The following is a 12,607-nucleotide window of genomic DNA, read 5'->3' as shown; positions in this document are numbered from 1 at the left end:
AACTACAAATAGAACTACCATATGACCCAGCAATCCCACTACTGGGCATATACCCTGAGAAAACCAAAATTCAAAAAGAGTCATGTATCAAAATGTTCATTGCAGCTCTATTTACAATAGCCCGGAGATGGAAACAACCTAAGTGCCCATCATCGGATGAATGGATAAAGAAGATGTGGCACATATATACAATGGAATATTACTCAGCCTTAAAAAGAAACGAAATTGAGTTATTTGTAATGAGATGGATAGACCTAGAGTCTGTCATACAGAGTGAAGTAAGTCAGAAAGAAAAAGACAAATACCGTATGCTAACACATATATATGGAATTTAAGAAAAAAAAGGATGTCATGAAGAACCTAGGGGTGGGACGGGAATAGAGACACAGACCTACTGGAGAACGGACTTGAGGATATGGGGAGGGGGAAGGGTGAGCTTTGACAGGGCGAGAGAGAGTCATGGACATACACACACTAACAAAGGTAGTAAGGTAGATAGCTAGTGGAAAGCAGCCGCATGGCACAGGGATATTAGCTCGGTGCTTTGTGACAGCCTGGAGGGGTGGGATAGGGAGAGTGGGAGGGAGGGAGACGCAAGAGGGAGGACATATGGGAACATATGTATATATATAACTGATTCACTTTGTTATAGAGCAGAAACTAACACACCATTGTAAAGCAATTGTACCCCAATAAAGATGTTAAAATAAATAAATTAATTAATTAATTAAAAAAAAAACGGGAGAAAAAAAACACCACTGTGAAAATCTCTATAGCATTGATGCTGGTGAGCTTAAAAGAAAAAAAAAAATGAGTGTTTATCTCCTATCTTCATTTAAATAACAAAGGAAAGAATTACTCATGTCACAATATTTGAACCCTTTTTAAGCTATTTCTCTGTTGAATTAACTGTCTATATCTCTAGTTAAAGACATAGAGTAGATGTTGGTAATCTATAGCTCAAGGGCAAATCCAGCCCACTGCCTGCCTGTCAAAAAGTTTTATTAGAACAAAATCATGTTTATTAATTTACATGTTGTCTATGGATACTTTGGTACTACGGCAGAGTGGAGTAGTTGTAACAGAGACTTTATGGCCAGCAAATAACCTTTTAAAGAGAAAATTTGCCTTTCCCTGAAATAGAAGTGTAAAAAATCCTTTAAGATTTAAGATTTACTGTGACTCTAGAGAGTCACATTTTATTCTGATTATGTTTACAAAATTCTACTTTTATTTATATGCTGATAATATAACTCTTATTAGCATAAGATTACTTTAGCCATTGAGTCAAAATGCAACCTGTATAGAGTTCATATTCCTAAAGTTTACATTTAGACTCTCTGGCAGAAAAAAAATGTAAAACAAAACAAAAACTTATTTACCTCCCAATCTTAAGAGATAAGTTATTATGGCTTGAAATATTGTTTTTGTTTGTTTGTTTGTTTGTTTTTTGCAGTATGCGGGCCTCTCACTGTCGTGGCCTGTCCCGTTATGGAGCACAGGCTCCGGACGCGCAGGCTCAGCGGCCATGGCTCATGGGCCCAGCCACTCTGCGGCATGTGGGATCTTCCCGGACGGGGGCACAAACCTGTGTCCCCTGCATCGGCAGGCGGACTCTCAACCACTGCGCCACCAGGGAAGCCCGAAAACATTGTTTCTTAACTATTTCTTTGTTTTATCTTTGAACAAATATTTACTCAGATGTACAGCACTGAAAAAAGTAAGATGAGTGGCACATGCTAGCTAAGCACTAAAAATCTCTTTTAAGAAAGAGATGTATACAGTGAACATGTGATAAATATTACATACACAAAGAAATATAGAAGCACAGAGAAGAATAATTCTGCCTGGAGTAGGAATAGATGATTTTGTGTAAAAAGCATTCACAATTTACACAAAGATAGTTTATAAAAGAGAAGGTAGAGCTAGTTCAAAATAATGGACAATTTTTACTTTCATTAGCAAATTTTAAAAAAATACTATTTTCCATGTAACATATTAGCAAAGATTTTTTTAAAGAGTAAAAGCCCAAATGATATAGAAATATATATATAAAATTACTACAAAAATCTTAATAGTAGTTATCTTTGAGTCATAAACTATACATTTATTTTAAAATACTACATACATAGTACTATAACAGCACAATATAGCTATTTTCATATACATTTTTAAACTTTACTCTCTAGGCATCTGAAATACCTTTATCAGGAATCCACATTCCAGAGGTGATTGCAAATATCAAAATCTATACCAAGAACTTTGTTAGTCATCTTAAGGGATTTTAGAAATGTTTCATTAACAAATGAGTGATGCTTATAAGTGGCAGTATAGAAAGACTGTATGGGTGCCACAACCCTTGTGTGAGCAGAATTTTGGAATCTGGCAACCTTAGCAGCCAAACACCAATGGAACAGCCTTCTAATCCATCACTGTCCAATATAGTAGTTGCCAACCCTACAGAGCTATTAACATTTAAATTTAAAATAATTAAAAATTCAGTTCTTTAGTCATACTAGACACATTTCAAATAGCTGCATGTGGTTATTGTCTACTGTGTTGGATAATGCAGCTATACAGAACAGGAAGTTCTATTGAACAGAGGCATTCTAGACCTAGATCTCCATTTGGTTTTGTGTGCTCCCTCCTCCTCCAAAGGAAGACTTTGTTGTCTCATTTGACTAGAAGGTTGACTGACCCTGCAGCCACAGTAACGCATCCTCTTTGAGGACGGACTTCACCAAACTTATAAGAACAGGCTGCATGACTGTTCTGTGCCTACTTAATAAAATTCATAAAGTGAAAGAATTAGTCTGAACTGCTTTCTTTGTAACCATACCACCTAGTGGTGAAGTTATGTAGGAGAGGATGTACAGCCGCTAACTACTTCTAACAGAGGCTATTGATGCTTACCAAAAGAACTCAGAAGTGCTAAAATGGCTTAGGTTAGCTCACAGATCCCTGAGCCATTTTATATTTTCCAAAAAAATTTTAACTGAGTTTAAATACTATGAGAGGCATGTATAATGAATTATAAAAGCACATTTTTAGACATGCCTGGGGAAATGAAGTCCAGAAAGGAATAAAAGAAAATTAAATAAAAAAAGGAGTCAGATTTATGATTAGAAAAATAGCTTTAGCAGCAATGGAAGGACAGACTAGAAAAAATGAGGCTTGAACATTAATTTAGATGAGATCATGAGAACCTGAACTACCTGGTAGCACCTAACAAAATGGAGGAACAGAGCTGCGCTCCAGATATGTTGTGGTGGTAGGAATTACAGGCATACCTGATTTTATTGTGCTTCCCTTTACTGCACTTTGCAGATACTCCATTATTTACAAATTGAAGGTTTGTGGCAACCCTGCATCAAGCGTCTCTTGGCCCCATTCTTCCAACAGCATTTGCTCACTTCGTGTCTTTGTGTCACATTTTGGTAATCCTCACAGTATTTCAAACTTTTTCCTTATTATTATATTTGTTATGGTGATCTGTGGCTGTGATCTTTGATGTCACTACTGTAATTGTTTGGGGGTACCACAAGCCATGTCCGTATAAAATGCTGAACTTAATAAATGTTGTGTGTGTTCTGCCTGTCCACCAACAAGCCAACCCGTCTCTCTCCCTCTCCTCGGGCCTCCCTACTCCCTGAGACACAATATTGAAATTAAGCCAATTAATTACCCTACAATGGCCTCTAAGTGTACAAGTGAAAGGAAGAGTCACACATTCTTCACATTCAAAAGCTAGAAATGAGTAAGCTTAGTGAGGAAGGCATGTCAAAACCCAAGATAGGCCAAAAGCTGGATCTCTTCTGCCAAACAGCCAAGTTGTGAATTCAAAGAAGTTGAAGAAAACTAAAAGTGCTACTCCAGTGAAGCCATGAATGGTAAGAAAGCAAAACAGCCTTATTGTTAATATGGAGAAAGTTTTAGTGGCCTGGATAGAAGAGCACACCAGCCATAACATTCCCGTAAGCCAAAGCCTAACCCAGAGCAAAGCCCTCTCTTCAATTCTGTAAAGGCTGAGAGAGATGAGAAATCTGCAAGAAGAAAAGTTTAAAGCTAGCAGTGCTTGGTTCATCAGCTTTAAGGAGAGAAGTTATCTCCATAACATAAAATTTCAAGGTGAAGCAGCAAGTGCTGTTATAGAAGCTACAGCAAGTTATCCAGAAGATCTAGCTAAGATAATTAATGAAGTGGCTACACTAGACAACAAATTTTCAATGCAGATGAAACAGCCTTCTATTTGTAGGAAGATGCCATCTAGGACTTTCACAGCAAGAGAGGAGAAGTCAATGCTTGGCTTCAAAGGACAAGCTGACTCCCTTGTTAGGGGCCAATGTAGCTGGTGACTTGAAGTTGAAGCCAATGCTCACTTACTATTCTGAAAATCCTAGGGCCTTTAAGAATGATGCTAAATCTATTCTGTTTGTGCTCTATAAATGGAACAACAAAGCCTGGATGACACTATGTCTGTTTACAACATGGTTTACAAAATACTTTAAGCCCACTGTTGTGACTTTCAGTTCACAAGAATGATTCCTTTCAAGATGTTACTGCTCACTGACAATGCACCTGGTCACCCAAGAGCTCTCATAAAGATGTACAATGAGATTATAGCCCATGGATCAAGAAGTTTGACTTGCAAGTCTTATTCTTTAAGAAATATATTTTTTAAAGCTATAGCAGCCATACATAGTGATTCCTCTGATGGATTTAAGCAAACTAAATTGAAAAGCTTCTGGAAAGGATTCACCATTCTAGTTGCCATTAAGAATATTTGTGATTCCTCTATGACATAAATCACAGCAAGATCCTTTCTGACCCACCTCCTAGAGTAATGGAAATAAAAACAAAAATAAACAAATGGGACCTAATGAAACTTCAAAGCTTTTGCACAGCAAAGGAAACCATAACCAAGACCAAAAGACAACCCTCAGAATGGGAGAAAACATTTGCAAATGAAGCAACTGACAAAGGATTAATCTCCAAAATTTACAAGCAGCTCATGCAGCTCAATAACAAAAAAACAAACAACCCCATCCAAAAATGGACAGAAGACCTAAATAGACATTTCTCCAAAGAAGATATACAGAATGCCAACAAACACATGAAAGAATGCTCAACATCATTAATCATTAGAGAAATGCAAATCAAAACTACAATGAGATATCATCTCACACCAGGCAGAATGGCCATCATCAAAAAATCTAGAAACAATAAATGCTGGAGAGGGTGTGGAGAAAAGGGGACACTCTTGCACTGCTGGTGGGAATGTGAAATGGTTCAGCCACTATGGAGAACAGTATGGAGGTTCCTTAAAAAACTACAAATAGAATTACCATATGACCCAGCAATCCCACTACTGGGCATATACCCTGAGAAAACCAAAATTCAAAAAGAGTCATGTACCAAAATGTTCATTGCAGCTCTATTTACAATAGCCCGGAGATGGAAACAACCTAAGCGCCCATCATCGGATGAATGGATAAAGAAGATGTGGCACATATACACAATGGAATATTACTCAGCCTTAAAAAGAAATGAAATTGAGCTATTTGTAATGAGATGGATAGACCTAGAGTCTGTCATACAGAGTGAAGTAAGTCAGAAAGAAAAAGACAAATACCGTATGCTAACACATATATATGGAATTTAAGGGAAAAAAATGTCATGAAAAACCTAGGGGTAAGACAGGAATAAAGACGCAGACCTACTGGAGAACGGACTTGAGGATATGGGGAGGGGGAAGGGTGAGTTTTGACAGGGCGAGAGAGAGTCATGGACATATACACACTAACAAACGTAGTAAGGTAGATAGCTGGGGGGAAGCAGCCACAAGGCACAGGGATATTAGCTCGGTGCTTTGTGACAGCCTGGAAGGGTGGGATGGGGAGAGTGGGAGGGAGGGAGACGCAAGAGGGAAGACATATGGGAACATATGTATGTGTATAGCTGATTCACTTTGTTATAAAGCAGAAACTAACACACCATTGTAAAGCAATTATACCCCAATAAAGATGTTTTAAAAAAAAAAAAAAAGAATATTTGTGATTCATGGAAAGAGGTCAAATATCAACAGTAACAGGAGTCTGGAAGAAGCTGATTCTAATCCTCATATATAACTTGCGGGGTTCAAGATTTCAGTAGAGGAAGGAACTGCAGATGTGGTGGAAATAGCAAGAGAATTAGAAGTGGAGCTTGAAGATGTGACTAAACTGCTGCAATCTCATGATAAAATTTTAATGGATAAGGAGTTGCTTCTAATGGATGAGAAAAGAAAGTGGTTTCTTGATATGAAATCAACTCCTGGTGAAGATGCTGTGAAGATTGTTGAGGATAACAAAGGATTTAGAATATTACATAAACTTAGTTGATAAAGCAATGGCAAGGTTTGAGAAGACTGACTCCAATTTGGAAAGAAATTCTACTGTGGGTAAAATGCTATCAAACAGCATGTGTGCTACAGAGAAACAGTTTGTGAGAGAAAGATTCAATCAGTACAGCAAACTTCACTGTTGTCTTATTTTAAGAAACTGCCACAGGCCCCCACCCTTCAGAAATCATGAGCCTGATCAGTTAGCAGCCCTCAACATTGAGAAAAGACTCTCCCCAAGCAAAAAGATGATGACTTGCTGAAGGTTCAGATGATGGTTAGCATGTGTTAGCAATAAAGTATTTTTAATTAAGTTATATACACTATTTTTTTTAGACACACTGCTTTTGAACATTTAACAGACTACAGTATAGTACAAACATAACTTTCATATGTACTAGGAAACCAAAAAATTCTTGTGACTTGCTTTCTTGTGATATTTGCTTTATTGCAGTGGCCTGGAATTGAACCTGCAATATCTCTGAGGTATGCTTGTATAGGCTTTGGTAGCCAATTAAATATGAAATTGAGGGACAGGGACAAGTTAAGCTTGACTCTAAGATTTCTACTCTAGTTGCCTAAGTGGACTGTGATATACTTTGCACTTCAGATCTTAATGGGTTCCTAAAACTTCAACACCCCCATGCTAGTTCAGAAATTCTGGTTTGACTGGAATATCCCTTTCCTATCTTCACAACTGGTTCTAAGCTAACTTTCTACCTGTGATTTCTCTGAAACTATCCCCTACATATACACCTAAATTCAGTCATACCAAACTACACATGAGCCTCTATACTTAATCTCTACTTTGTTTTTAGTTATGCTGGTCCCTCTACCTCAAATGCCACACTCTTACTCTGTCATCCTTTAGAGCCCAGGTTCCATGTTCCATTATCCTATTGTTCCTAACTTTAGTTCATAAAAGTCTGAACTTTCTTCTTGACACCATTATTATCAAAAATGCTGACAGGTGATAAACAAGTCAAGTGCCAAATAACTTCAACTGTTCAAAAATACCTTTCTTTTCAATTTTCTCTTTCATCTTTTCTCCTTCTCCTCCTCCTCCTTTTATCTGCTCTTTGGCACCAGAAGATATGGCTGTTATTGGTATAGACTGTGTCACATTTTCAGAAACCGCAGAATCAGCTTGCAGTGGAATACCAGATGGGAATGGTATCTGTTTTACTGAGAGAGAAAATGAAAATAATGTCGTTTATATTAAACAACAAACAAATGGAAAACTGTGAATAACAAATATGAACTCTTTATTTTTTTAATTGAAATATAGTTGTACAATATTATGTTACAGGTGTACAATATAGTGATTCACAATTTTTAAACGTTATACTCCATTTAGTCATTATAAAATATTGCCTATATTCCCCATAATGTACAATATATCCTTGTACAAACAATAGTTTGTACCTCTTAATCCCCAACTCCTATATTGCCCCTCCCCCTTCCCCTCTCCTGGGTGGTAACCACTGGTTTGTTTTCTAAATCTGTGTCAGCTTCTTTTTTATTATATTCACTAGTTTGTTACAATTTTTAGATTCCTCCTATAAATGATACAGTATTTGCCTTTTTCTGTCTGACTTATTTCACTCAGCATAATACCCTCTGAGTCCACACATGTTGCTGCAAATGGCAAAATTTCATGCTTTTTTATGGCTGAGCAGTACTCCACTGTGTTTGTAGGTATATACTACATCTTCTTTATCCATTCATCTGTTGATGGACATTTAAGTTGCTTCCATATCTTGGCAATCGTAAACAATGCTGCTATGAACATTGGGGTACATGTATCTTTTTGAATTAGTGTTTTTGGTTTTTTGGATATATAACTAGGAGTGGAACTGCTGGGTCATATGGTAGAACATGAACTCTTCTTAAAAAGGAAATTCAGTGTGTATGATTATCAAGTCTCTACTATCTGAGACTGTAGAAAGGCTGCCAAGAAATTAAGTTTATTTTAACCATAAAAGAATAAATGCATTATTCTCCTTCAATCACTAATGATTAAACTGAGAAAATTTTAGATGGCAACAATGTAAGTTAATATTTATTATAAACTTACTATGTCCCAGACACTTTTCAAAATGCTTTATCTGAATTAACTCTTGTAATTCTCATAAATACCCTAAGCAATAGGTTTTATTCATATCCACATTTACAGATGATCAACCTGAGCCATACAGAAGTTAAGAAACTGGCCCATCACACACATAGTGAGTAAGGGAAGTAAGAATTTATACCCAGGTTGTCTATCTCCAGAGATTACACCCCCTCATGGTTTGGCAAGATGGCATGTTTTTCACTCAGGTTTTCTCTTAAGTTGAACAATCAACTGAAAAGATGTTTTAGTAACAATCATCAGACATAATGGAGAGAGATAGCAGCATTATTTGCCCATAATTCTGTTTCAAAAAACATTTTAAAGAAGTAAAGAAAATTGCTCCAGCAATGTTAAAAACATACTCACTGCCTAGTGAACATGGAAGAATAAAATCTTGTGAGGGATTTTGATGTGGCTTATATTCCAGCCAATATTCAAACCACTTTTCAGAGGTATTTTTAAGTTGTTTCAAGGCTTCTTTTAGTAATATGAAGCTCCATCTACCCCTATTTTATGTTTCAACAAGAGAGAATTCAGTACTTTAATTCAAACTGTTTGTTTCAGCGTTTTATTAAGATCACAGCTTAAAAGTTTAATATTTACAGGGAGATCTTCTAGAACTGGGAGAAATGAAAAGCAGTTTTACACTGCTAATATTTTACCTGTTTATTTAATTCTGCACATGTATTCCAAATCTCCTAATCTTGGAAAACATCAATTATTTTCAAGTGAAAATAATATTCTCTCCAGTTGATAGTTTTAAGCATACATTATTGGCTTCTTCCTCTTACTTTTACTTAGCTAGGGTAGAATGCATACTAGAGCATTCAGAATAACTTAGTGAGAGAATAAAGGTCAAAAGGGAGTAGTAAGACAGGGTTTCACTACACCTGGGCCTCCTTAATTCACCCAGGAAGGATTTTCTACAATATAATCAAATGTTTTTCCATGTGGTACTTTGAAATTATAATAGAACTATTCATACTATTACTGTCATTTTATAATAATGTGAATTTATCTAGAAACCTTTAAAATAATTCAATAAAAATTTTCATTTTTTTTTTCAACATAAATGTTGGAATGATAATTATATGCTGACTTGGGTAACTTAAAACTAGTATTTGAGGGCTTCCCTGGTGGCACAGTGGTTGAGAGTCCGCCTGCTGATGCAGGGGACATAGGTTCGTGCCCCGGTCCGGGAAGATCCCACATGCCGTGGAGCGGCTGGGCCCGTGAGCCACGGCCGCTGAGCCTGCGCGTCCGGAGCCTGTGCTCCGCAACGGGAGAGGCCACAACAGTGAGAAGCCCGCGTACCGCAAAAAAAAAAAAAAGTATTTGATTTCAGGCAAATGACTACACATCTCTAAACTTCAATGTGTAAAACAAGGATATTTGTATATATGTAATTTTAAGGATAAAATATATAATGTATATGAAGCACTTGGCACGTAGTGCCTGGCATAAAGCAAAACTTAGTAAATGTTACCTAAATATTATTATGGCTTATTTTCAACAACTATATAGTGACATAGTTGATGATGATCAAAGGAATAGTGATGATCAAGTTTAATAGGGAATAGTGATGATCACAGTACAGAGATTAGAAGTACAGAAATTAGAAGTACAGCTTTCTGAACTCCAGCTTTGACACTTTTTGCATGATCTTAGGCAAGATCATTTATTTGCATTTTCTAAGTCTATATTTTCTCTTCAGTATAAGAGGATAAATGCATGAATGCATGAGTAACCAAGCATAAAACCTAACTTAATAAACAATATAATTATTATTATGAATAAAAACCTATCATTTCTGTAATTAATCACCTCCATTTTGAATTTCTGCCTTAATTAGCTCTTGTTTCAATTCTTCAATTTCTTTCTTCAATTTAGCATTTTCAACTCGAAGTTTCTTCTCTTCTCTCAAAGTTGCCTGCAAAACTGGGATCAAGAACAACCAGTTAAGATACAGCTGTTTTCTAAAAGGTTTCTTATGGATACTACTTAAAAAAAGCATAGCCAGTTTAAACAAAGCTAGTAACCAAATGTTTGGCCAGTTTCTTTATATCAGTTTAGTATTTATTAAAATAACACGATATTTAAAAGAGAGAAAAAGGGGAAAAAATCTGTGAAGTAATAACAACATAAAAGGTTTTGTTTATCAATCATTTTCCTAGCTTTTATAAACATTCTTATGAACCTGGCTCAGAGTGTCAGTAACAGGTTAACTGTAAGAAAGAGAGACAAATATTAGACATATTAAACTTTTTAAAAAGTCTAAGATCTAATAATGATACCAAACAATAAAAAAAATTCTCATTTCTTCCTTTTTAGTGATTACCTTGTAAAAGGAACTGAATAATCTTTTACTCCTAATGTCTCAAAAGTTAAGCTGGTCAAACATTTAGTGAATGAAATAACTTCAAAGATTTGCTCAACACATAATATTCGAGGTCAGCAATAAGGTATACAAAAATATAAAAGAAAAACAGTGATTCTTGGTGGGGTTGCTACTGCTTGCTAGGTGGGATTTTGAAAATCTGTGGGAGTATTTCTTGTTGTCACAAATAATGGGAGTCACTACTGGCATTTGTTAGGCAGGGGTCAGGGATGCCAGATGTCCTGAAATATACTAGATATTCCAGTAAAATGAAGAACCGTCTTACATTCTGCAGGATTTTGCAGCGGCCCATTGTACATTTGTATAAGTGAAACTCCTGTTAATTATTTGAGCCTAGATCCTAATTACTTTTTATATATAAACATTCTTAAACATTTTCATTATACTCTGAATTTTCTAGGAATCAAGTACCACATAAATCAAGAGTAGACTGTACTTTGTTTTGTTCAAGAGCTTTACATAAAGAATCATTCATCATTCTGAGTAAATCAAAAACATGACTGAAAGCTGCTTTTGGTATCTGAGTTGTCTATACAAAGGCACACTACTGTATCAATCTGTATTATACCTGTTGCATTTTTGGTGATACCATGTATGTGAACCATGTAGCATGTGACCCTCTCATATGTCAGGCAGTATAGTCCTGCCTAAGTATTTACTTACTGAAATACACATTTTTATTATTACTACTATTCACAAATTACTTCTTTTTTAATTCTCTTCTATATTACATATATCTCTAATCTCTTCATCTTACTAATGAAAATATTAAGAATTTTTAAAAATAAGAAAAATCCTTTTAAAATTTTAAGAAAAATAATAACAATGTTTATAAAACATTATAAAAATAATTAAAACAGTATTTAAAATTAAGAAAAAAATTGATAATGGGAAAAACTTTTAGAGAATGAATGTAGGATTCTATAAGCCATTCAGTTTTATGTAGCAAAGAAAAGCATTTATTTCTATAAGTGATGGTAAAGATTCTGGAATTTTCATAACATTAACATTGGCTATTGAGAAATAAAATATACTTAAACAAACAAAACAGAAAACAACCTAAATTTTAAAAGCAGAAATTCAGATTTGATATTTTTTGTATGCACCATAGCAATTTCCATGTAAAACTTAAGCACTGGAAAAAATGTAAAAATCATTTCAGAAAATACCCTAGCAGAGAGTAATGTGAAAGTATACATTTTCTTCTATACAAGGTTAGAGGAGATATTTGAGTTCATGTTTGACTCCACTCAATTTTATTCATTTTTAATCTCTAATTCTATACCAACTTATTTTAAGTATTTTCTTTTATCAGTCTTAAAATAATGTTGTTTTCTCTAAATATCACATATTCACTATACACCAATTCTAGCTTATCTTAACCCTATATTATTTCACTCATAATTGTAATATTAAAGGAATATAAAACTCATCATAAAGTTTGTGAAGTAATAATATAGGTGGTAAACATATATATATTTTTTTGCTATGTTAATATATGAATTCATTTTAAGTTATCCCCCTAGAAAATTTAAATTTTCAAATTTCCTTACTTGCTTTCTCCTTAAGAAGAGCAACTTGCTGCTTAAGATATTCAATAATTTGATCTGCCTCGGCACCCTTCTGTTCCAGTCTCTTGAGAACGGCATCACTGGTTGCCATTTTTGCCAAGAAACGGCAGAAAATCCTAAGTGAAAAAATGGAAGTGATACAT

The 12,607-nt window shown here is 35.2% G+C and overlaps 1 protein-coding gene across 1 annotated transcript in view; it reads right to left on the bottom strand.

The window, feature by feature from the left end:
* AIMP1 (aminoacyl tRNA synthetase complex interacting multifunctional protein 1) overlaps window positions 1-12,607 on the bottom strand; it is a 49,233-nt gene that overhangs the window by 23,462 nt on the left and 13,164 nt on the right. Inside the window, exons 2-4 of the mRNA XM_065877753.1 lie at window positions 12,447-12,580; window positions 10,320-10,433; window positions 7,397-7,564 (exon numbers count right to left, since the gene is read on the bottom strand). Coding sequence (XP_065733825.1) covers window positions 7,397-7,564; window positions 10,320-10,433; window positions 12,447-12,580 — 416 coding nt within the window. The remainder of the gene's footprint in view (window positions 1-7,396; window positions 7,565-10,319; window positions 10,434-12,446; window positions 12,581-12,607) is intronic.

The sequence above is a fragment of the Phocoena phocoena genome, chromosome 5 (assembly GCF_963924675.1).
Source record: "Phocoena phocoena chromosome 5, mPhoPho1.1, whole genome shotgun sequence".
Classification (NCBI taxonomy): Eukaryota; Metazoa; Chordata; class Mammalia; order Artiodactyla; family Phocoenidae; genus Phocoena; species Phocoena phocoena.
The sequence above is the reverse complement of the archived record's forward strand: the minus strand, read 5'-3'. Positions and strand labels throughout refer to the sequence as shown.